The 27,191-nt window shown below is 43.4% G+C and overlaps 1 protein-coding gene across 1 annotated transcript in view; it reads left to right on the forward strand.

The window, feature by feature from the left end:
* The window catches only part of megf11 (multiple EGF-like-domains 11), a 112,532-nt gene that overhangs the window by 36,733 nt on the left and 48,608 nt on the right, over nt 1–27,191 (forward strand). The window contains exons 6-11 of the mRNA XM_080761247.1: nt 744–836; nt 19,213–19,459; nt 19,877–19,997; nt 23,914–24,050; nt 25,912–26,124; nt 26,653–26,827. Of these exons, the coding sequence (XP_080617373.1) occupies nt 744–836; nt 19,213–19,459; nt 19,877–19,997; nt 23,914–24,050; nt 25,912–26,124; nt 26,653–26,827 (986 nt within the window). The remainder of the gene's footprint in view (nt 1–743; nt 837–19,212; nt 19,460–19,876; nt 19,998–23,913; nt 24,051–25,911; nt 26,125–26,652; nt 26,828–27,191) is intronic.

Below are 27,191 nucleotides of genomic sequence, written 5' to 3' on the forward strand. Positions count from 1 at the left end.
ACTTTATGGGCCGTTTTCATCCAGCTGTTATCTTCAGGGTTTTCAGTCGGCAGTTTATTGGTGGTTTAATGGTGTGTGTGTGTGTGTGTGTGTGTGTGTGTGTGTGTGTGTGTGTGTGTGTGTGTGTGTGTGTTTGTCTGTGTGTGTGTGTGTGTGTGTGTGTGTGTGTGCGTGTGCGTGTGCGTGTGTGTGTGTGTGTGTGTGTGTGTGTGTGTGTGTGTTTGTCTGTGTGTGTGTGTGTGTGTGTGTGTGCGTGTGCGTGTGCGTGTGTGTGTGTGTGTGTGTGTGTGTGTGTGTGTGTGTGTGTGTGTGTGTGTGTGTGTGTGTGTGTGTGTGTGTGTGCGTGCGTGCGTGCGTGCGTGCGTAAACAAAATGTGTGCACACATGCTGGGTGGGTGCGTGCAACCCGTGTGTGCGTGCCTGTGTGTGTGCCTACCTGCCTGCCTGCATAGGGCTCTATTTTCGTCCATGCAAAACCCCTTATCCCTAAACTACTTTGCCTTTTTTTTTTTACTATTTTGAAAAACATTTTTTAATAGTTTCTACAATCGACACGTTGTGAGCTTGTAGATTAGCTATTTTAACTATTCATAAATGTCAAAAAAGGCAGAGTAAGGGGTTTTGCATTGATGAAAATAGGTCCCATAGTCTTTTGTTCATAAATATTTGTACTAATATGTTTATGCATGTGTATTTGAACAATGGTATTTACTGATGATGACACACCTGTGTGTTTTTCTCAGCTCTGTGCACTGAGGATTGTGCCCACGGTCGCTGTGTGTCGCCAGACACCTGCCAGTGTGAGCCTGGCTGGGGAGGATTGGACTGTTCCAGTGGTAAGTGCAATTTACTTCGAAACCTACCATTAGTCACCCCCTAACTCACTATACTACTCAGTGGCATTCACAATCCATTAAGCCTAAATTATACTAGACAAAAACATCAGGTTTTCTGTTGAAAATTTGTCAAGCGATACGATTGTTATGGTGAAGTATAAATTGCCCGTAGACCATGAAATTAGCTGTGAAACATACAACTGTGTTTGCCTTGCCGTCAGGCTGTCTCACAGCATGCTGGGCTCTGTACTCTTCTCTGTTCTCAGCAACCACAGACAGAGGAGCAGGTAAGCCACAATGCATTCATTTACGTCTGCTGGAAGTGATTTGGCTGATGAACACGGTGGACGGATGGCTGGTTGCATCCCCCTCGTGTCTTCCGAGCTCTCTATTATGTTCTTAATCATGATTAGACCGCTGCCCGTGATTTGCGATGAGCAATCGATGTCAAGCTGAAACCAACCCACCCTGTCTGCCCTGCTTGTTTACCAGGCTTTACCTCTGCTCCCAGAGCAGTTCTCCAAGAGGCATGAGAGGGTGGAGTTAGGCAGATTCACTCTGCAATCAGCTAAATGCTGGGGCTTCACTGACGCCAGGCTAGAGGGAAGAGGCTATTGACCTATCTGTGATATTTATGGGCGCAGACAGACACGAGCAATAGATGAGAGACATGGCAAATGGAAAAGTGATTGTAAATACTTTTTCACAGGTCAGATGGTAGGTAGAGAAATGTCTGTGATCCAGCTGCCTCCTTCTCCACAACATCTGGCATAATGTTTCATACTGCATAGTGCATACATCAGACATGCATTTGAACATTATTGTAAAAGCCCTTTCTGACCCCAAATCCTCAACTTCAACTGTGCACTCCAACAGTGTCTCAGTGCGACACTTATTGCCTTCAAATAAGATATTTTGGAATGAGTAATGGTGTCTAAAGTCATATCTGTACGGTTGCAGTGTAGATCTATGAGTTTTCTCATTAACAAAGAGCCATTCCCTGATTAGCAGCTGCGTGTAAATCAACTACTCTATGGCGGGGGCCGACTGGAAGTGAATTCATGGACACAAATGACAAGGCCGAGCTGTTTGCTGCTACAAACTGGTAGGGGTCCAAGGCTTCGCTCGCAGGGAAAGTTCGAAGGTTTATAGGGCCCCTTTGGGACACTCTCAGTTGGTTAGGAACGCGACCATGCATGCATACCAGCCTGCAGGTGCCGGGCTAATCCACCTTATTAAAACAGAGCTGATGATTGAGACAGAAGCATTATTCATAACTTTAGATTTCCATACCGGGCACATGTCCAGGCTTTTTCATTTACGAGCTTTCATCTGTAGAAATGAGAAATGTGTGCCAATTTTTAAATTAAATCTGCCCCCTTTTTCTTTGTATAATTGGCGCAGCATGTTTTTTTTTTTTTTGTCTTTCACTCTAAATTGTACTCTCTCTTCTCATGTGCGGCTCAACGATGTTCGCTTTAGTGGTCTCTATTTAAGTAGTTTCACTCCTCACATTATCACAACCCACCAGGCTGAAAGGTGCACGTTAACATATATTCAGTTCAATGCAAACACAGCAAGCTGTCTTTATTTCTTCAGTAGTTTTTCAAGTTGAGGAATTTGCGTAAAAATAAAAGACAACTCCCTGGTACTGTAGCTGCGCAGGGGTAGAATGAGCCTGTGTCATGATGAAGGGAGTTAGAGAAAGTGTGTCGTTCTGTCTCAGAGAGACAAAACAGCTGCCAAAATCGGCTGAGAGCCAAAGCGACAGCCTTTTCGGTCAATGATCTGTAGCTGTATCAAAGGCTTGGACCTCGTTTCTGGAGCAGCAACCCCTCAGTTATGTACGTATGTGGGTCAGGTGGGTGGAAACGAACAGTTGTAACTGTTTAGTGCCTGCGAAAGCGGAGGAGAGAGAGATACAGTAAGCCACGGGGAGAGGCGGTAGGACAGGTGAAAATATCACCTGTTTTCCCCCGCTGGTGTCCACCTGCTGTAGCCAGAAGACGTACATTCCATCCTCATCTCCTCCCTGAGGCCACAGCAGCAAGTCCAGATCTTACCTGCTGTGACCTACATGGAGTCCATGGGTTGCTAAGTGTCACCGCAAGGACATAGATAGCAGATCATAGCACTGTGATGGACACAAATATAATCCAGCCTTCGACTGTGAAGTGCGTTGGACTTCTCTTTGTACTGTAGGAAATCGAATCCCTCTGTGGCATGTGACTGGTTCTTGCGTTACTACTGTACATGTAGAGTTATGATTGTTATGATTAATGATAGTTGATTATTTCTGTGGATGTTGTTTTTTACTGTAGTGTGATAGTTATGATTTGTGTTCTTCCTGGTTGTGCTCTTCCTCTAATCCTTTTTATACACATGTATTTTTATAGTATTAGACGTTTTGTCAACAGTGCAGTGAAAAATGGAGCAGTGCATCACGGACAATAACAATCTTTCGACAGGAAATTCAGATTGATGCCTTTCTGCTTATGGAACTGTACTTCTGAGTGAGATATTTTTTATTTCTGTTTACTTGAGTGGAGTATTGACTTGCTGTGCTAGTGTGCTGTGCCAATATTACTGCTTATTGTTTACAACAAATATAGCGTGTGGTGTAGCGAAAACAGCACTGAATAAACTTGGGGGGGGAAATCCTCTGCAGGACTAGTTTTTTCAGTGTGGAGAGAAAACTAAATATGAACAAAGTTTTCTGGAGCAGATTGGACCTTTCCAATGTGGAGTATATGACCTTGTCCCATTGCCTCCAGGGCTGTGATCTTCGCAGCACCTCCTTTTATGACTTAATCACACATGACTATGTCTGTCACACAGGGTAGCTATTAGCTATGCTACAGTAATAACAGCTTTCAAATAAACAGAATGATAAAGATAGATTGTGGATATACCATATACTGGGTATATTTAGCCAAGTCCGACATCGCTTGGGAAATATTAGGTGCAATGAAGCACAGTCATTGATTTCATGTGCTTCATTGGATAAATGAAACCTGATGCTGGGTAAAATAAATTAGCTTTTAGTATGATCCTCCGAGTTTTCGTTTTCTTTTTACTTTATTGTTAGGGTGCCATGTTTGTATGGCCAGGCTGAGGATCGAAGATGCTTTGTTAGATAAGTGTTTCATGAATCCTCAGAGTAGTTTAGAATAGTTAACCAGGAGCCGTCCGCTGTGTTCTAAGGAGAAATCTATCACAACTAATAGCCAAATCTAATGTGTAGCTCTGTGCTTGGTCAGCCGTGGTGGCCCACGAGGTAACATATTCCTCCCCTAATGCATTCAAGTGGGCAGGCAGCCATTGCTGCGGAAGCTACACATGGTTAAATGATGAATGTGTGGTCTTTTGAAAGTCTGTTTATGGGATATAGTGTATTTGATAAATGGGCTTCATACCATCCTAATGCATAATAATTGCTATTATAAAAAGTAAGAGCAGGTTTTTGGTGTTTGGTGTTTTTGGTTTTTGAAGTAAATGTTTTGGTTTTTTGACTATCACTGTGTTATGCAACGATGGTGTATCACATCAGTTATCACCCCCTCTCTGTTCTTTATTACCACATTAGCATGGGGAAAATAAAGGCTTGGTTGGTATTTGATAAATTTATACAGTGTAATATATAATATTCTTACCAATCCCCTGGATTGCGGAAGTAATTTCTCTATGGGGAGCAACATCGGGGTCATCTTAAAATCGTCTCATATAAGTGGTCCAAAAGTAAACAAACTGTGTCTGCGATATTGTCGGGGAGGTGGCTCTGTATCGTTTGCGATTGTCAGTCTCTCATATTTGCTACAGTCTGTTTCGAGCAAACATTTATTTATTCATTATTAATTTGGCGCCAGTAACAATTTGGCACCAGGATCATTTGTTTCTTGTCTGAACAGTTATTATTTGACACGATTTAAGAAAAGAAGTCTATGGGAATTCAGAATGGGGGGGAAAAAACGCAAGCCAGGTAGGATGTGTAAATTACGTCAAGACAGATGGTATGACTCCAGAGTAGACCACTGAATATATATATATATCCAGACCGACACCAAACAGCAGCTAGACATTAGACTCTGATATTCATAGCTGACAAAGAGCAAGAGGCTGTAAGTGAGAAAGACAGAAATGCCTGTGTGTGTATGTGTAGTCTGTACTGTACCCACTGATGTCTAACACTTTACACTTCACTCAAGCTGCCTTCACTCCATCGCTTCTAGTTTTATGGCTTTAATTATCTCCATTAATGTCACAGATACAGACTTTGACGTGTGTGTGTGTGTGTGTGTGTGTGTGTGTGTGTGTGTGTGTGTGTGTGTGTGTGTGTGTGTGTGTGTTTGCGTGTGCGCGCTACATGTGTGTGCCACGTGCGTTCATGTGTATGCCTGTCTTGAGTTTGAATCACCCTCAGTGCAACAACTTACCTTTTTGAAAAGATGACCCACATGTGAGGAAATCTGGAGGAGGTGCTTTCCACCCCACTGAGAACAAACCTACATTGGCATGATCAATAACGTCAATTGTTCATTATACGAACATGTAGAGACTGTGTTTGAGAGAACCAGGCCTAAAATTGCTGTACCTTTCAAAGGGGTCTGTACAATTTTGCTGGTATCATCATCATCCTTCGAGTGCCCTCGATATCTGCGACACAAGCTGCTTCCACTGGTCTCTGTTGGTCATTGACACACCAAGTTCATTCACAGTCAGTCCTGTGTCCCTACTCAGAACATCTGGAAATGTGAGAGGTCTTGTTCCTCTTGATGGGCAGGGTAGTCTCCACAGAAGAATATCCGAAATTGCTCTGTGGGAGTGTCCAGCAAAGCGGAGTCTTCTTTCTGCTTTCTACACAACTGAGATGGGGGGGGGGGGCATTTATGGGTGCCTCCATAAATCTGAGCTTTAGTGGGATGGTCCTTCCATGAGAGGTTCTGGACACGCATGAGGAGTCTTGTGTATGTTCCGTCAAGACGATCCCGAAACTCCTTATTCATTGTCCATGTTGCGGCACCATAAAGAAGGATACGTTCCACACAGGCTTTGAACAGGTTGATCTTGGTAGCTCTTGAGATGTAGCTTATTACAAGCACTCCAGGCCTGTCCTTTCCTTGTCAGGAAGTCCTTTGGTATAATTGTTAGTGCTGCTAACTGCCTCATTCACTCTTATAGATCAAAGAGGTTCGAGTGATGCTCCTGCTCGAGGGGACTGAAGTCAGATATATCAATGTTGCCATGTACTTCTACCATGTAAGGCATGTATACACTATGTGTTGACAATGTGTGTAGTCTGTCTGTGTACTGTGTTTTGGACAATTGTGAAGACTGTGGGCTCCATTTTCGTTCGATCTTTCTAAATACACTATTTGGGGATTTAGCAGTGGGGAAGGGGTGTTCCCCCACTAAAGTTGGTATTTTGGTTACCTGTCTAAATCCCTAAAACACCTCCGTTACCCGTTATATTATGCATAGGTGTGGTTTGGGCGTTACAATAATTAAACCAATCACCGGTCCACGTTCCATTGCCTTTAAGAGATCCCATATCCGTTGCCTTATGGTCTATAGCCCATGGAAGAGTGATGTGTTGCTGCCTTGAATACTCACTTGTGCTGCATCAGGTTCTCCAGTAGCCTCTTCAGGTTTTGAGTGGTACAACCACTCCCTTACGGAGCTATCTGTGTGGCAGTCTGTCTTATCACATCAGAATACGTTTTTAAAAGTCTGACTTTTATGTAAACCAATATGGATAGGAGACATATAGGCACACATGGAGAAGGTGCACCATATGACCAATAGAATACTGACCATCTCTTCACGTGCGTGCGTGCGTGCGTGCACGCCGTGTGTGTGTGTGTGCGTGGGTGCGACAGCGTCAAACAATATAGTCTAGACCGCTTTGTTGAATGAGCTACAGTACAGTCCGTTTTGCATATTTCAGTATATTTGTCTGCGTATACTATTGAGCTCATTGAGATATTAGTTTGCTGCAGCCGCTCTTTGACCCCATACTGTACTTGACTGATGGATAGGGGAGGAGGGGGAGGAGGGGGAGGAGGGGGATATCCACACGGCAGAAATAGGTATTGATTGTGAGTAGTTCACAAAACAAATTGAACCGTATGGATGTCAGGCCAAGCGAGACCGTCAGCAATAACTGACAGGGGATAGATTGTGTTGTTTAGAACAGGGATTTTCAAAGTGTGAGACAGTGGGCCTCCCTGGAGACAAGGGTCAGACAGCTGACCCCTCCATGGATATATTAACCATTTAAGTTTTAAATCCTTTGTTGTATGATGAAAATAGCTTATCTACAAGCTCACACGGAATCGCATTATGACATGTTCTTTTTTGCAAGATTTATTTTTGTGTGTCCATCCGTCCGTCTGTCTGCGAGCAGCTAATCTCCGGCACTGTTAGCTGATTGGGCCCAGGGCAGCGCTCCGCAGATTCATCTATAGTCATGTGATCAAGATGGATCTGGCCGATATTTCATATTCCATACTAATTGGCTGGCATTGCCTTCCAAAGTTTGCAGGATTGGTTCATTTTGAACAAAATGCCTCAAATCATGAACGCAGCTTCTTCTACGCAACGTTATAGAGTCTGTTCTCCTATACGGCAGTGAATGCTGGACCCTGAAGCAGTCTCTCGATGGGTGCTACACCAGAATGCTGCATTCAGCACTCAACATCAGTAAGCGCACACATGTTAGTATGTTACACACACAAATCTGTATGATGAAATGCCAAGGGTGAGCCAGAAAATAGCAGCCAGGAGACTAGCAGGACACTGCCAAAGACACCAAGAGCTGCCAGCCAGCAAACTAGTGCTGTTGGAACCAACACACGGGCACCGGTCACGAGGACGTCCCACGCTAACATACGTGGATGTACTCAACAACAACGCAGAAGCGCAAAGTACCAACGAGCTGGCCGAGATGTATGGAGAACCGGGATGACTGGAAGCAACGATGGAGGGTTCGTCTGAGGACGACCTAGAAGAAGTGTGCGAAATTTAGCACGAGGTAGAAATGCAACCCTTTTCACACTGGCCTGTATGCATACGCATATGCATGCATACATGACATGTCACACATGCGCACGGCCTCGCACGCTTAACCACCTACAGTATTTCTTAGACATACCCCTCATTGGCACAATGCGGATTGACACTGCCTGGGTCTTTTTTCTTTTACCGTCCCATTTAACAGGATTTATTGTTCCTCAAGGGTTAGCTGCTCCATTACCTCTGGGAAAATGCCAGGAAGTCTTTCCTTTGTAAGTGTGTGTGTGTGTGTGTGTGTGTGTGTGTGTGTGTGTGTGTGTGTGTGTGTGTGTGTGTGTGTGTGTGTGTGTGTGTGTGTGTGTGTGTGTGTGTGTGTGTGTGTGTGTGTGTGTGTGTGTGTGTGTGTGTGTGTGTGTGTGTGTGTGTGTGTCCACTATATACCTTACCATTGTATTGTGGCTACATGCGAGTATGCCATAGTACATGTTACATTTTTAGAAGCATGACCTTAGTCCAAAATGGTTGAATATAACTGGTTATGATGATGGTTATGATGATGGCAATTCTATTTCATACTTAGTACAGTACAGAGAACATCAAAACTCTAGTCCCACTGGTCATTATCAGTGTGGATGCTTGTCATTAGCCTGCAAGAGAGAGTCTCTGGAACACTCAACTCAGCCTCAAATGGTTTAGATTTAATAAGGACATTTAAAGAGCCTTATCTCCTGTCCTGAGAAGGTCACTGTGTCTAAAATAGCTGAAATGCTATGATAACAGTTTAGAGATAAGCTATCTTCTGAATACTAATGCAGAACAAGACAGCATTTGTGGTCATTTCACACTCTATAAGTCACACTTGATTTCGTTTATGAATTGTTGCTGCAGATTCAATTGATTTCATTGATCATTGCGTTTGATGACCTCTTTACAATTCGGTGTGTGCAAGAGAGAATTCCACATCTCTCCGTTCGGTGTCTGTCTGTTATTTTGTTCTCCTCAGTCCTCAGCTCGTCAGCCGAGTCTCTCACACAGGCATCATTTACAGATCTGTTGCAAAATCTCCCGTAATATTTAAGATGTGCGATTTTACCATTTAAACCCTATATACCTTACCATGGTCCTCCAGGAGTCTGTACTTGGGCCCCCCTCATATTTCCCCCTCTACTAATCCTCTTGTGGAGAATATCTCCAGGTCTGTGTTGTTGGGGCTTCGGGATTACCAAGGGACTGTAGGTGTCATGTTGCGATGCCCTTGGTTTGGTTTTTGGAGCTGGAGCATATTAGCAGTCTCTCTCAGATCCTCTGGTGCACCTGCAATCTCCTGATGTTTAACCCTGGACTTCATTGGAGTGTTGCAGTGATTACAGGCCGTCCTGTGGGACATCGATTGTCCTGCTCCTCCTAGGCAAGCCCCACACAATGCTGACGAATGAACTCGTGGCCCTGCCAAGTCCAATTAACTGTCAGTGCCGCATCGACAAGCTCCTCCGTTTGTTGAGAGCGAAGAAAAACAAACTTTTAATCAAATTTGCCTCGGGCCCCGGGGTATCTGCGGTTGTATTTTGCATTCTGCTCCCTTCTCTCTTGCCTGCAGTCGTGCCACCTCTTATAGAAGGTTATATTGCATGTTGTGTGTGTGGGTGTGTGCGTGTGTGCGTGCATGTTTGTGTGCGTGTGTGTGTGTGTGTGTGTGTGTGCGCGAGTGCAGAGTAGCCTTCCATTAATGACAGCCCCACCTGCCCACCATGTGTGACTCCTCAATCATTCAGCTATGGCATCTTAATATTATACTGCCACAAGGCTGAATGACAAAGCACCAACAGGCAGGAGGTCAACTCATATGGCAGTAAATGGACCACAAAGGCATTGTATTATTTTATGATGGTTGGTTGAAACAGTATGTGGTGTACAATCACATCCAGCAGATGAATGGAATGTATACATGTTGCACTGTAGTTCCGGTGTGTGTTTGCACTCATTAGTATACATGCTTTATCATTTATGCTCAGGGCTTAAAGTTCTCAGTCCTGAGGATTTCATAGGGGTCATTTAATGAGATCACTGCAGATTTGCAAAAAATCATTTTCAGTCTTGGGATTTTATTCGGGCTTTAAGCCCTGTATGCTGGTGCGCATGCTATATTTGTCTCTGGCTCGTAGATCAATAAAGCCTGACGATCTTGTAAAATTGTTTCTATTTGCTTTTTGCTTTTTTACCCGAAGCACTTCCATCTCCTCAACTACCCTCTGCTAATTCTACCAAGGTCAAGATAAACAACTGTGCTCTCTTTCTTTGATTAGGGTAATGCAGACATTAAAAGCCCAGAAATTCAATTAAATTGGCGGGTTTTGCCACAGAGGAAAAAGGGAAAGGACAGTACGCAAGGAGACACTATCGCTTCGGTCGGCCGTATACTAAGTGGAACAAAGAGATGGAGCTGGGGATCTGAGCATCGGCAAAAGGGCATTGGGACGATAAGGATCAAAGGAAATTCTTTAGAGGAAATGCAATCGCTGGCAGACACAAGGATGCATTCATGCAGATCCAGTTGTGCCCTGCAGAATCTTGCTCCAAAGAATTACCAGTAAAGCTGCAAGAAAATAAGGTCAAGCCCAGCGCAACATCCTTTTTTGGGAAGTAACGTTGCAGCAGTCGAACACCAGTTGGCTAATACAGTGTTAAGTCAGGCGAGGAGAACAGGAGAGCGACAATGCTACGAGTATGAGAGCTCCATCACGTCCTGCAGCATGCACCTCATTAAGACTTTTCAATCGAGTCGAGATGGATAAAAGATAGAAAATGCTGACTTATTGTTTCAGGCACACGCACGCATCCACACAGTGATGAATTCCCCCTGAGAAATTAGATTTGCAAAGAGACTTGGCGCCATGAGATTTATTTTTTTCAGCTTTTCACTGTTCTCACTAAACTGTGGACCTGTATTATGATTCAGGGAACCCGGTCTCATTCAAACTGTGGACCTGTATTATGATTCAGGGAACCCGGTCTCATTCAAAGCACAGGCAAACTGTTGAATGAATGACAAAAGGACTCTTCAGGCCCATGGATCAATATTACTGGTCCTTGCCTTGACTCTGAAATAATCCTCTGAAAGGAAGGAACTAGATTTCTTTCCCTCTCTTGTATGTTCTATTTGTCCTTCATTTAAGTCAGACAAATGCAATTCAATAACTAGGGCTTCTTTTTCTTGAACATCATTCTGGTGTTGCCTGTTCTGTTTCACCTTTAGTCCCCATAGGGCATAGGAGAACTCTTTCACACATGATGGAACCTCATGCTCTCCCCAGCTGGCTGCAGGGTTCAGCTCTCCGCTGCTTCTTTAATGTAACAATTAGGCAGTCAGCAGGGTAGACACGCATGCACGCACGCACGCATGCACACACACACACACACACACACACACACACACACACACACACACACACACACACACACACACACACACACACACACACACACACACGGTTGGCCAACACTTTCCTGTCTATCTTCACTAGTAACTATCAATAAAGGCAAAAAAAATCTTAAGAAAAAGAAAAAAGAACTCTCAACTGCAATTACGCACGCACGCACTCCCGCACATACGCACGCCCGCACACACACACACGTTTATCACGCACGCACACACATTTATCACGCACGCACACACGTTTATCAGTAGCCTATACATTTTTTGCCAGCAACCATACTTGCCTTAGGCATCTGTTTTAGGTGGGAGGAAAGGGCCCTTGTCTCATCAGAGCAACCAAATATTGCTAAACAGCAATTTGGCTGAATATAATGAGGCTAAAAATATACTGTATACTATACAGTATAGATGTGCTACTGTATAGCATTGCACAGGTCAGCTCAAGTAAACAGAGGTCAATACAATACAAGTTGAAGTTGTTTTCTTTCACTTTGCGTTGTACTCTGTACCTCAGTCCATGTGTAGCATGTGCTTTGCTAATGGTCAGACAAGCTACCTGCTGAGAAGTATGAACTCTTTCTAAGATTTATGGCCTCATGATGAAAATTTGCATAATGTTAGATCATTAAAAAGCAATTACCCTGTGTGTGTGTGTGTGTGTGTGTGTGTGTGTGTGTGTGTGTGTGTGTGTGTGTGTGTGTGTGTGTGTGTGTGTGTGTGTGTACATGCACATGCAGGTAGGTGTGAGTGTTACATTTTCCTGACTCTCTGAGCTAATAGATTTCCCTTTCTTTTATTAAGTCCTGTTTGTGGTAATTCTGAGACAGGGTCCATATGCTGTAACATGTACGACAAGTAAAGTCATTAGTTTTTAGGAAACTGCTACTGTATGCACTGTTTACTTAATTACTGTAATACTCCACAGCAAGAGAATATCAGAAGGTTCAAAACAACAAGCAGTGCCTTTCCCTGTGTTAGCTATATATCACATACGCTGCAATATTGGTCCATTGCCCAGAGGCTGAATTGCTCATTGACTTCAGTGTTATAACTTTATTATATAAGGACAACTTAAGGTAATTGAAATGATTAAGTTGACAGACAGGAAATGCAATTTACAAAAGCATAATTTATTAGAGTCTTTATTTGAATTTGCTCTTTGACTTTTCAAATGACAATTATTTTGAACTACTCTGCTTGTGGCAAACAAGCACAAAGCCTACAGTGCGCTCGCTACACTTTACTTCACTGTTATGCACATTTCAGATTATATGCCCAAATTGCCCATATGGCGCCATGCAATTAAAAATTTGAAGTTAGGTGGTTTCTTCCCGACAGCAGAGATATAATAATTGTACTGTATACTTCCTTGGCCTACTAACAGCATGTACAAGAAATCTGGTGCTGATCAGTACAAACTCAGACAGACAAACACAGGTGAATGAATACATAATTCCCCCCTTGCCTTTGACCTGGTGGAGATAATAAATTGTTACCATATTCTGCCATTGTAATGTCAACTGCACTCTGCCACATTTCCTTGGAATAAACCAAACTAAACGTAGTTTGCTGTATAGAGCGCCGAAGTCCTGATCCATCCCCTGGTTTCCCCTGGTTCACAGAAGTAATTTCTCTATGGAGAATAACATGAGGTCATCTTAAAATCGTTTCATATAAGCATTGTGGTCCAAAAATAAACAAGCTGTCTCTGCGATATGATACAGTCTGTTTCTAGCGAAAATGTAACTAATTCAGTAGCTGCAGTAACAATAGCGTTTTCTCTCAGTCATTTGATTCTTCATATCCATAATTATGAGTGAAACGGCCTGGATGATTTGTTTATTTTTCAAACACAGTTCTTATATGAGGCGATCTAAAATCCCCTTATGGGGATTACAATGCAAATAAAAAGTACATGAACCCGTGGATTTGCGCCCTCTACCGATATTGACGTCAGACTTCGGTGGTCTATATTATAGTCTGGTATAGACAATCTACTATTCTCCTACAGTATTAACATTTAGAATATAAAACAAATGCAGGATGTTGCAAATGATGTGGCTAGCATGCAGGGGCAGTCAGTCAGTACTAGTAGTCGAGCCACCAGGCCACGCAGAAGTCTTTGACTTTGTCCTGATGGGTAAAGCCTGTGGCCATCATATATAAACACGCTTCAATCCACCGGTTGACCACGCCCTGCCACATCGACCGCTGCTGCCCCGTGACACGTTCTACTTCATCCTAATTAGAATTAATAATTGAAAATAGGAAATCGATGGATGCAAATTAAGTGCGGTACCCGTCGGTTTTATTGGGTTGACATTGTCTATCGTGTGCAGCTGTCGTTGACCATGACTGACCCTACTCTTGTGTGCAACATCTGTGACGCAGCGTGATCGGTTTGCAGAGTTATTTATGTGGGGTAACGCTTTGTAAATATGCTTGCACCTCTTGCTCTGGCTGCTTTGCTCCGTGCTGTTTTGTGGTGAGCCAGCAGAGGGGTTTGTTTTTACAGGACAGGGCGAAGGGTGAATTATTAATTGGTGGGCGCACTGAACTGTGTAACAATTTGCTGATCCACACGCTTTCATGAGCCGCGTCAAGTTCTGTTGAACAAGCTGCTGGTTTACTGCATTGAGGCAGAGCTCTCTCTCTCTCTCGCCCCGCATGCATGCATTGCTGCTCAGTTCAAGCGGCTTTATTAGAAAGAGCCCCTGTCCTGCTTAGCACCTTCACTCTTCCATGCTTGTCGAGGCTTCAGTGTGTGTGAGGTGTCCTGCCCCGCTGTCGGCCTCCGTACAACCTCCAGGCCTTTAACTCTGTTAGAGCCGTGCTGCAGTGGAGCCCGCTGGCAGCTGCAGGGCTCCGATCGATCCGGGTTCACGTCCTGTACAGGAGCTTGGACAAATGAGCAAGATCTTCTTCAGGATAAACACCCTGCAGACTTTAGTAACGTATAGCCTAAATAATTTGGTTATTCACTCATTAGGTGCTTGGTCCTAAATAGATAAAGAGTCACATCTTGTTCAATGTTATCCAGTTGCGGTTCGGTAGTAGAGGGGTGTGCGTCTTGCATAATAAAGGAAGAGACAGTTGGCCGCGTCTCCATCGAGGAACTAGCAGTGAACTCTCTTCCGTGCCTCTGTGTCCTGTGTCTTGGACTTGGGCCCGCACTGCTTGTGTACGTACCCCAGGGAAAAGTGAACGTACTACACAGGGCACGGCTAAGATGAATTAGGCTGGGACAAACGACACGCCCCGGAGCGGAAGCTGCAGCACGCGCAGAGTGCTCTGTTATTCCAATTCAGCAGAATTCCCCCACCCCATGACTATTGGCAGTTTCTTCTGTAGATTTAGAAATACATTTGTCACGCTCTGTGGGAATGTATCTAAAATGTTGTGCTTGTCATCTGCGGGTGTTGTGAGCACTCATAAATTACAGTGTAATAAGTGTCAGCAGGATAAGGGGGGAACAGTGTGCTTGTCTTGTCGGGTATTAGCAGGATAAGGTGGGAACAGTGTGCTCGTCTTGTAGGGTATTAGCAAGATAAGGTGGGAACAGTGTGCTCGTCTTGTAGGGTATTAGCAGGATAAGGTGGGAACAGTGTGCTCGTCTTGTAGGGTATTAGCAGGATAAGGTGGGAACAGTGTGCTCGTCTTGTAGGGTATTAGCAGGATAAGGTGGAAACAGTGCTGGTCTTGTAGGGTATTGTAATAAGTGTCAGCAGGATAAGGTGGGAACAGTGTGCTCATCTCGTAGGGTATTAGCAGGATAAGGTGGGAACAGTGTGCTGGTCTCGTAGGGTATTGTAATAAGTGTCAGCCGTATAAGGTGGGAACAGTGTGCTGGTCTCGTAGGGTATTGTAATAAGTGTCAGCAGTATAAGGTGGGAACAGTGTGCTCGTCATGTCGGGTATTAGCAGGATAAGGTGGGAACAGTGTGCTCGTCTTGTAGGGTATTATCAGGATAAGGTGGGAACAGTGTGCTCATCTTGTAGGGTATTGTAATAAGTGTCAGCAGTATAAGGTGGGAACAGTGTGCTCGTCTTGTAGGGTATTGGCAGCTTTTACAGCAGTAGGTTCGACAAACCCCAGAGACATTTATCACTCAATGCAAATTTAGCGCCTTGTGCAACAATCACCACTTTCCCACTAGGCCCTCATACCAGTCCTTTCTGCTTTTCACACTATTAGTCTATGACACAGAGTCGGGGAGTTGTGATGAATAGCTTAATGTAGAGTCAGCCTTCCACTGAATAACTCATATAACAAATAGCTCCTATAGACAGAGGATATATCACATACTCTCAGGCTAAAAGACTCTCTCCTGCCATTTTGAAACGCTTCCTGTCTTCACACACTTTCATAATTGACATTTCAAATAGTCCTATGCCTGGACAAAAGGAGTTGGTGGCAGAGAACTTGAATCAAAGATTGGAATCTCAGAGGCAGTGTAATACAGAGTGGCCTTGACAATGAGTTATACGGTTTTACTGTTGCACCAACAAACTCTGCCAAGTGTAAGAAAAAACCCTGCAGCTATTAGGCCGGCATTTATGCCTGTCCAGCCATGATTATAATCGGAGTATGAGTTTGCCGCATGTCCAGTCCAGTAATCGAAGTAGAAAACCGTTAGGCATCCTGGCATCGTAAGATGCTAGGATGCAATTTCAGATGAACGTCTTTCAAAGACAGAGTCCTGCCTTTATCTAAGAGATTGACCTGAGTCGCACTTGTTTCGGCCTTGCCTTGAGTTAGGCTTACAGGACCAACATTACTCTGCTGAAGAGGCCAAGTTCAGGAGAACTTCTTGAATAGAGTCCACCACTGAAAGTCGTTTGGCTTTAATCCTGTTGCAGTCACTCCAGTGTTCATGCAGACTTCAAAGCTCAGCATCACTGTGATGACTCTCTGGCAGTCAGTTTCCAGCACTTCACCTGCTCAAGTTAGCTGTGTGCCGATACCGCACAACATGATCTGCTTTGTTCCAGCTGAGGGATTGTACAGGGCTCCTTGGGATTGTCATTGTCCCAGAATGTGAGGCTATCCACATTCCCACAGCTAGGCATTATGAGCTCTGAGAACTGGGTGCACCGTGCTGTGCATGTCTTCTGTTAAACTCACCCACCAGAGCCAGACCAGTTAATAGGGGTTGGGTTTCAGGTTCTCAAGTCCTAGGCTTGTGTTGGATTCAGCACCCACGCACTAAAGCCCACAAGGAGTTCCTCATTCCCCAGGCACAATTTAGCCTCTCCCTCTCTCTGTCTGTCTCTCTCTCTCTTTATGTCTCTCTCTCTGTCTCTCTGTCTGTCTCCCCCTATATGGCAGATGCTGTCTTGATATAAGTGTAACCCAAAGTGGTATAAAAGTTTCTACGCTCACCCTCCTCCCCCTCTCTGTCACACGCACGCATGCACACAAAGACACACACACGTGCACGCGCTCGTACACACACACACACACACACACACACACACACACACACACACACACACACACACAACACACACACACACACACACACGCTCTGCCTGCAGCCGATTGTGAACTCTGACTTCTTAATCACAGTTAAATGCTGTCAGAGCTGTGGAGTGAGAGGCTACTGTGTAGAGTTTGAGAACCTCTGTGTGGGAGAGAGACGGCAAGATAATGAGCTTTACTCCGAATGTGCTGAGGCACCTAACAGCGAGCCAAAGAAGGTTTAAGACTTTAAATAGACACATTTGTCGAGCTGCTGAGAACCAAAAACGTCTGCAAATCAAGCCCTGCCTAGATTTTATGTAGTTGAATTTTTTCTGTTGTGCCATCCTGGTTGTTTTTCCACCCAGTGCAAAAAAAATGAATTTGGAGTTTTACTGATTTGAGTTGTGTGCCTTTCACTGCCCGGGCACAGTGCAGTGCAGTGTAGGAAAGGTTTTTGCGAGTTGATCGCAGGCATTGTGTCTGTGTAGGTCCTACACAGTAGGAGCACCGGGCGTTGTCTGTTAAGACAGAGATTGTATTGTGCTGAAGGAGTATTGATGTGCAGACTCTGTGCTGATGAGAGACTGATAGACTGCTAAACCAAGCTGCAACCAAACTGCTCATCCATTACCAGGGCCAGGCACCCATGCACCCACACACTCCAGATTTTATGTAGCCAGGGTCGTTTACGTGGAAGTAGCTCAACCTTTAGGGAACTCATCCATGCCAGTCTCAAGGCCGGGGGCAGATTAGATCAAATCAATAGCCACCCCCCGCGAGGCCCTGTAACATGGTCTCTGGTTCAAGCTGAGAGGCAACGGTGCTCAGGCCCAACGTTCCAGGACCCCCTTCGGGGCAGAGCTGTCTGAATCAAGCAAGGGCTGATCATCTTCCTGCTGTGTACATGGCAAAAAACAGCATTCAGTGACGACCATGAAGCAGCTTTCATTAAGCTCCCATTCCGGTTGATCACTGCTCTGGCAAGGGGAGAAGCATGCAAGGAGGGGGCCTAGTGTCTTTACATTTATAACCCTGTCTGCTATGATGGGAGAATCAATAATGGAATATTCACTGTCCCGGTAGCTGTGCCAGCCAGGATGTCAAGCTGGGATTTTATATGAGGCAATACTGTTGCTGCTGATCCAGGGACACGAGGGCTGTATCAATCACTTGAATCACCACCAGATCTCCCAAACCACAATTACCCTGCTCAGAATGAAGAGAGCACATCCAGAGACTGACCGTTACTATATGACTAAGCAATATATCCAACCTTCAGCTTACTTGGTTATGGCTTATTGAGTTTTGCTAAACAGACTCAATCCCTAGTGGTCTGTCGGAAATGCTTGGTCAGAACGAGCATAATATATACACTGTCTTTACACCAGTCCCCCAGGCCGGCGACTGCACAGTATTGACGTAGCATCTCAATGAGCTATATACCTTAACACGCATAAGGCAATTAAGTTATATTACTTTACCAATTTTCTTGAGTGCCAATTCCAGGATTCAATTTGGCAGTCTGATCCTGCTGTTTAATATCTCCATTGAGATATATTTGACTGAGGTTTCTGTACTTACACTGTCAGTTATCTCAGGACATCAACATGGTTCCATCAAAGATTATTCAGTTGCGTACGATAATGTCCTCCAGTCAGTACCTGGTGAATGTACTGTAGATTTAGAAAAGTACAGAAAATCAGTATTCACTGATAAGGAGTTTGGCAGCATTATCGTTATTAGTGGCTTTCGGACGCATCTGCAACACAAGTACCAAATTAAAATCTGAGGTCAGCTCATTAGTTCTACTTCTTTTGTAAGCTTTTTGGCATTTGTTTACCTATGGTTTTACTCTGCGTTTAATGTCCCTCGAGTCAGTTGGAAGTTTGGTGATTTGGATTCCATGATGTTTTAAATAAACTGTGGATTTGATTTGCACTTTTACATTACAACATTACATTCACTCAATCTACAGTCTTCCGAAACTAGTAAGCAGTACCAGTAGCAAAACTCAAGATAGGACTACACTTTATTAATCCACAAGGAGGAAATTCAAATTAAAGGTTTTTAGCACTGGTGCTCATCTTTGAAGCAATATGAATATGATATGATATGAGCTGTTGTAAATCTCTCACCCTGCAGTGCCACCGTAAAGGTGTTTTATTGTGCCCTTTTTTCCAATATAGTCAGGTAAAATAATACCTGAATGTCACATGTGGTGACTACCCTATGGATACAATGAGAAATAGTAAGACAAAGTGAAATACAGGACAGGAGAACCTTAGACATTGATTGGCACTAAAGTTTAGTGCCAATCAAAGGAGAAAAAATGGCACTATTACATTCATCAATCGCTGTGTTTCTGTGTTCTTCTGCTCAGGCCTTTTTCCATTTGATTTGGTTCTCTGCTGTACCATTTCATCCCATTCTGTTCCTAGTACTGATGGCACCTCTTTCTGTGTCCGCAGGCTGCGAGAGTGACTTCTGGGGACCTCATTGCAGTAACCGTTGCCAGTGCCAAAATGGGGCTAAGTGTAACCCCATCACAGGTGCCTGTGTTTGCACCGATGGCTACCAGGGCTGGCGCTGTGAAGAACCCTGTGAGCATGGGTACTATGGCAAGGCATGCCAGCTACCCTGCCAGTGCCTCAATGGCGCCACCTGTCACCATGAGACAGGCGAGTGCATCTGTGCACCAGGGTACACAGGAGCTTTGTGAGTATCAGCAACAGGGTATCCCTATAGGTTTTCTGAATCGGGCTGGATGATATATATATATATATATGTATTGTATATATATATATATACAGGTGTATATATAAGGATGGGTCGCGGCGGTGTTATCAATTTGGACCTGGACAAGCAAACAGTTAAAGGAGTCGGATTTTATATACCTTATTTCAAAAAGATATAAAGATATAACTTCACTCTGATCGGCGAACCAATATTCTCCAGCGCTTGCTCCAAGCGTGCCCACCCTGGCGCCCGCCCCTCTAGTCCAGAAAGCATGCTGGCTAGTGCCAGGCTAGTCTATCGTGGATGCACTAGATGTGTCAAATTATAGTCAGTGTATTGTGGACATGCACACACTGTATTATGTGATTATGTCTGAGTGGTCTCTTCTCTTGGCAGCTGTGGAGAGCGGTGTCCCTCAGGTAGCCATGGGCCCCAATGTGAGGAGCGATGCCCATGCCAGAACGGAGGGACATGCCACCACATCACCGGAGAGTGTTCCTGCCCTGCCGGATGGACGGTAAGCCACTAAGGAAAGAAGGCCATACTGTACTCCGGCAGCGGTTCCCAAACCTTTTTTGGTCGTGCACCCCTATTTTCCCCTGACCTAGCTGATGCACCCCCCAATGTTCTATATACTATATATATATATATATATATATATATATATATATATATACACACTGTATATATATATATATATATATATATATATATACTATATATATATATATACTGTATATATATATATATATATATATATATATATATAGTGCATTATTAGTCCTGTGCAGCCTTTCAGTTTCATTTCAGGGAGTCACACACACACACACACACACACACACACACACACACACACACACACACACACACACAATTGACGACTGAAGCATTTCCAGCTGGTGTTGTTCATTACTTAGCTTGCACTGCAGTGTTCCTGGTTAACATAGCCTTCTGACACGTGTGGATTACTGGATTTTAGTTTGGTTAACTAAAGATACAACAGCAAAGCATGGACAAAGTAAGTGGTCTTGTCTTGAGTTAAAACTAAAGAATCTGCCACTGTGCATGTGTGAGGGGAGGGGGAGTTTACAATTTACAATTTTACAATTTAGGCATTTAGCTTTTAATCCAGAGCGATTTACAGTATAAGGAGGAAAACACGAGGTAATACATCAAATACATAGATATAGTAATCTAAGATCATAGGTAAACCAAAAACCTAGCATCAGATTTGTTTGAGGGGCGCTAGCCCCTCCTATGCCCAGCTTTGTGTGTTTGTGTGTACCAAATTTGAGATGATTTGATTTGCTGATCAAGGAATGTGATGTATGATGATGTGTAACCAAGGCTCTCTCCATAAGAGCCTGGTCACGTGGTATTTAATTGGAGGTAGGAGGAAGCTATGCTGGTCTGCCTATATGTAGGTAGATTATCTCTGGTTGTCTAACCTTGAGCCATGGAATTGAGAACTTCTTATGCTTGATGCTACAATAAGCTCTAGTCTAGATGATATCTATGTGTCTGGAGTCCCTCTCTAATTCTCAATCCCAAGGGTAGACCTTATGCTTGGTGTGTGACATCACTGCTGTGGCGTCACGTTGCTATCCGTTGTTGTGGCAACATGATGTATGATGATAAGAGCGCCTCTCTTTACACAAGTGTGATTACTTGCACAAGCAGAGCGTGCAAGTAAGGTGGTTTATCCAGCGCTTTGATGCGTATGCCGTGGTACATATACTGATTTCGAGCTGAAACGTAACGTGCTATTGAAGAGTTTTGTAGAAGTTGCCCAGATTGCCACCTCACCGCCCCGTGCCCGGCCCAGCGCAACCCATTGATTCCGCTCCCTATAATTGAAGTGCCATTTTCACGTATAGCGGTGGACATTGATTTTTCCCATAAAGATTTCCAAAAATCAAGAATCAAGCCATCTAGGATCCTGGTCATTTATGACCACAAAACATTTTATTATGTGAAAAGAAAAGGAAAACCACAAAACTATGTGTATATTTATTAAATATAGTATCGTATATTATGTAAGTAGTATAAAAAGTAGTATATATTGTGGTCACTTGGGTTGTTTTATGCGTATGCCGTGGTATATACAGTATACTGATTTTGAGTGTGACGTACTGCTATTCTGTATATCTGTCTACATAACATGCTATCTAAGTTACATTTTAGCCTTAATTTGCATAAGTCTGCCAGGTCATCGAGGCTAGGGCAAGTGCTATGGGTTAACGTGGAGTCTGAAGAGGTGAGTCTTCAGACTATGTAAACAGCAGAAGATTGGGAGTGAGTCTGCAGTTCTTCAAGATTGGAGCGAGGATGCAACAAGTGGATCCTGTGAAAAGAAATATGGACCAAGGGAGCGATGACGTCACCCATTGGTTTCACAGACCTGTTTTGAAGCCACTATTTCAACTAATCCACAAATCCACCATCTTGGAATTTTGTGATCCCGAAAGGCAACCGGAAACAACTGCTATTGTGTGGAAGGGCACTAGGGTGGTCTTCACTTATTAGGACCTAGAAGCTAGAAGATACATGGTCAGAACGTGGAGTAATGCTTTATTACATATTTTTACTGTGAGTTATCCCCCCACTTGTCTCCTGATCTAACAAACTTCTGAGGTACTTCTGTGGCCTTCTGTGTGCACAAGAAATGTGGCGCTGATCGACACACAGACAGACACACACAAACACACAGGCCGACCATCATGATACTAAATGCTAGTAAAATGATATTACAGAGCAATGCAATGCCCAATACTACATCACATTATCTGAGCAAGACAACTGTGAAGACAACAAAACAATACATGACAAGACCAAAGCCTGCAGTGACTGGTGATCCAGCTTTGTGACACCTCATATAAGTAATTGACGTTGCTTCAAAATGCTTCACTGAGCAAGAATGTCTTATTTGGTAAATCGATTCCTCCGTCCTCCCATATCAACCTCGCATCGTGATGCAAGTGAGGGATACAAGGATGGAAAAAATAGTATTGATAGAAGCCAGAGACTAGATGAAGAAAGGAGTGATTTACCTGTCTTTATTTGTTGTCAAGACGACAACAACACTTACACAGAATACAACAACAGAGAAAGAAGGAAACAAAGAGAAAGGAAATGGAATCAAGAAAATGATACAAGTGTAACTTGTATCTGGCCACTACACAGACTTTAAATCTAGTGGTGACTGTCCTACGACCCAGAACTTAGGGGCCCATCTCTGTAAATAACCACTCTCGCGACCTAGTCCTTTGGAAGGTGGTGTATTCTGGTGGTGCTGAGCATACCATAGTGAGCCCCCTTACGCCACTGTCGGACAGCAGAAAAAATGGAAGACAAGCAACAACCCGGAAACGGTCTGTTTGAGATGATGCGGTCTGGCAAGAGCTTGAGGTGTCTCAAAGCCAAAGGCTTTAGGCTCGAAAAAAGCTTATACCCGGCAGTTGCTAGAGAAAAAAACTAAACTAAACAAAAACTAAAGAAATGTCCAACACTGAGTTGGACATTTGACGACAACACAGAAAAGCAGAACATAATATTGCACATCAGGATGATGTTACTACCACTGCTATAGTATAGAAATACAGAGAAAATGTTGTTTTGCTAATATATATTTTAGTATGTAACTTGCACCTTTGTTATGCTGATGTGACTGTTGCTTTAGTATAAAAATACTTGCTGTTACTAAACTTTTATAGGTGTTTCTGCTATAGGGTACCGTTTTCCGCTATACTTTTTTTCTCTTGCAATTATTATGTTATGCAGAGATGTAGATACTTGGCTATTTATTATGTTCTTTTTTATTATCTTATCGTAGTTTCTATTACAGTCATGTGTACAACATGTTGATGAGGCACGGTACTTTTTTGGATCTCACATGTGCATTTCACTTGTTGTACCTGTATGAGTAGTTAGTGACAAACCTTGATTCTTGATACTTGATTCTTTATTATTATTTTTCTTTTTTAGATATTTTTTTGCGGCTTACGCCTTTTATTGGTTTTTTGAAGGGACAGACAGTAGGCTCACAGGAAACGGGAGAGAGATGGGGGGATGACATGCAGTAAAGGCCGTGTGAATTTACAATTTACAATTTAGGCATTTAGCAGACGCTCTTAATCCAGAGCGACTTACATTAAGCAAGAACAAAAAAGCATGGGAATACATCACATAAAAACATTTATCATGAAACATGCGTAAGCTAAGAAAGTAACAGTGGAATATCTATATAATGAAACTATACATATAAACTATACATCTATACTACTATGCTATATGTACTATGACGTGCTATGACTACATATAATGCACTTATGCTGTCTACATACACGTACACACAACAATAACACACTGAATGAAGTGGCCCTGCTACAGTTGTGACAATATATCTTATAAATGAGGCCGGTTGTTCTCCACAGGGCTCCGTTTGTGCCCAGCCGTGTCCATTTGGCAAGTATGGCCTTCATTGCAGCAAGGACTGTTCCTGTCGTAATGGGGGCCTTTGTGACCACATCACGGGTCAGTGCCAGTGTGCGGCTGGCTTCAGCGGACGGAGGTAGGCAGTTTACACCTGATGCCAGACAGATTTTGAAGTTAATTTGTGTTGAGGAAAAAATACATTTTACTCTGCTTTTGTGCTCTCACTTTGAAAATGGCTCAGACAATGGCATGATTTATCGATTTTAGTTTTTGTGATTTCTGTCAGACTGCTGTATGTTGAACTATATACATTCATATGTCAACTTATTATCTTTATTGATTTGTAAAGAAGGCCAAACAATACTCCTATAGAAAAGCTAAATGCAGGAATAATCTTTTCCTTGAGATAAAGTAGCATTTGTAAATGTCCATTAGTCCATTTGCATGTGCACTGGTTGGTCTTAATAGGGGTGTTTATGTATAATTAATCTCCTATTTCATGCTGGCCAGCAGGTTTACATGTCTTTAGCCACTCCCAGCCTGTCCATTGATCTCACCACAGGCTACATGCTGTTTGGATCTCACTCATTAATTATAAGTAATTGGCTTTTATTAGGGGCCCATTGAAATCACCAGATCTTTTCTTTCGTTTTCTGTGCCTGCTGGAGCAGCCCAGAGCAGCCAGGTTTATTAGTTCAGCTAAAGCAATTGTCTCCTGAATGAAAACACTTCCTGAACATGACTTTCCTTATTTTGCAAAATTACCCTCATTCATTTTGTCGGTGGCAGGTGAATTAACCTGCAAGGAATAATCTGAGATTGTATTAGCCCCCCGCCCACCCCTGCCTGGTATAATAATATCAGCGTCCCATGATAAGACTAAAGCCAATGTAATTTAAACATGAAACATCACTAGCCCATTTGATAATTTAATTGAGCTATTTGTCTGCTTCCTAATAGCTGCACTGGACACTTGAGATTGATGCTCCGCCAGGATTGTATATTTAAGTTCTAGTAAAAGTCACTCCCCAGGTCTTCTTAAACACTGCTCATGGAGAGTCTTCCTAGTTTCCAGTGCAGTTATTGTAATTACTGAAGCTGATGACAGGTGCAGTTCCCTGGTCGACCCCTGTGGAGGCACATCATGTCCCTGACTGCTGACAGCGGGAGGCTATACCTTCAGGGCTTCCCACACAAACCTTATAGAACATACTCACCTTTAACCACATCAGCCTGTGAGTTTGATCTTAAAATGAGCTTATATAACCAATGGCTCAAAATAACCAGAGAAGAAAGACGATTAGTATACTGTGCTACCTCATGTAGTATCACCTCACCTAAATACTAAGTAGTGGTAGTAGCAGCAGCAGCAGTGGTAAAATCCTGAATGTAAATATAACTAGAGTTACATTTACACACAGATTTGCTGTGTAATAGCAGCTGTAACAAGTACAGTAGGTGCACTAAAAACTTTGCAATTACATTTTGCTACACAATAGCTCTGCTTCCATTGCTTCACAGACACTACTGCTGCTGGCAAAGCTTGCCTCCACCACCCCAGCCTCCACCTTTTGTTCAGAGTCTGGCATAGGCTGAAGAGTCTGGCATAGGCTCTAATATTTGTGAATACATGTCTGCTGATTCAAGCTAAATATCATGTCAATGTATTGCTCTAAAGTAAACTAGAATTCAACGTTGCATAGCTCTAATCTGATTCAATGTTCATTGGCTTTAATGTTAAATGCGTTCAAATTTAAAGTTTGCATGACTCAAGTTTAATCTCATTAACTGTCTTGATATGTGCCTGTTCTTGTATACCCAATATAAGAACATCTCTCAGAGCGGAGCCTTTAACGCCAAGTTTAACTGTATTCCATTTGTTGCAATAAATGGTTAATCTACTTTGACCTGAGTGTTTCTGTCTGAAAGTTACCGGTACATTGTCTCTCACTGGACAATTATATACAACTTATCTATCCTCTGCACCTATTTCCTAGGTGCCAGGATGAGTGCCCTGTGGGCACCTATGGCCCACAGTGTAACCAGAGGTGCGACTGTCAGAACGGCGCAAAGTGTTACCACATCAATGGAGCCTGTCTGTGTGACACAGGCTTCAAAGGGCCCAACTGCCAGGAGAGGTTCTGCCCCCCGGGTCTCTATGGACTCATCTGTGACAAATACTGCCCATGCAACGCCACCAACACAATAAGGTAAGTGAGACATCACATCAGCATATGGTCACACACACACGCAAAGACAAGACAGACCATCTGACACATCTGCCCCAATTACACAATATTCCAGCAGAATGCCCTGAAGCGACCTCCCCTCAGAACCTCATGAATAAAGACCTCTCCAGCTCAAGTGTTCCTCTTTCCACTTCTTTACTTCCAAGTCAGTACACGTTTAGAAGTCTGGACACCTCTTAGCCGTGTCACACAGTTACCTTTTAATCGCGACCTTTGCTTCATTCATTATTTCTCGACAGCATTCATAGTTAATGGAATGTTAATGCTCTGATTCTGCCTGAACTTGGGCGCTGAAGCTGTATAAGTAATCACAGGATGAAGGAGAAAAGGGGCACCTCATCCATCTGAACTGAGCACACGTACACGCAGAGATGGATGGGCTGCTGTCTGTGGAGAGCTCACAGTTTGACTGTTTCCCTGGAGATGGTGAAGTCTTGACGCTCATAATGTCAAAACTCTCTTCTGTGCATCTCTTTCTCTGGTTCCCAGCTGCCACCCTCTGTCTGGCGAATGCACCTGCTCTGCAGGATGGACAGGACTCTACTGCAATGAGACCTGCCCGTCTGGCTACTACGGAGAGGGATGCATGTTGGCGTGTAACTGCGCCAACGGAGCCGACTGCTACGGTGCCACAGGTGCCTGTGTGTGCGCCCCCGGATTTATGGTGAGTGTTCACGTGACAACACGGCGGCATAGCCATTCACAAGCAGTCTTCAGGTCTCAAGCACACACTTGAAACATTGTAACATTGTGGAAATTGTTTTATGTCTTGCTGAAACTACTAGTCATTATTGGTATCCCAATAAGTGCATGAGGTTGTTTTATGCTTTGATTTTTTTAAGACAGAAAGGAGAAATCATTCTGATTTCATTTTGTTATAATTTCCGAAAATGTAATTATGCTTTTGTCCTGAAAAATGTGACCTATTTGATCTGATCTGATGTATGATAAATAATATAGTTATTATTAATATTATTATGTTTAGTTTAGTTTTAGTTTTAGTTTTAGTTTTAGTTTTAGTTTTAGTT

Source organism: Protomyctophum bolini (genome assembly GCF_963924005.1).
Source record: "Protomyctophum bolini genome assembly, chromosome: 4".
NCBI classification, from domain to species: Eukaryota; Metazoa; Chordata; class Actinopteri; order Myctophiformes; family Myctophidae; genus Protomyctophum; species Protomyctophum bolini.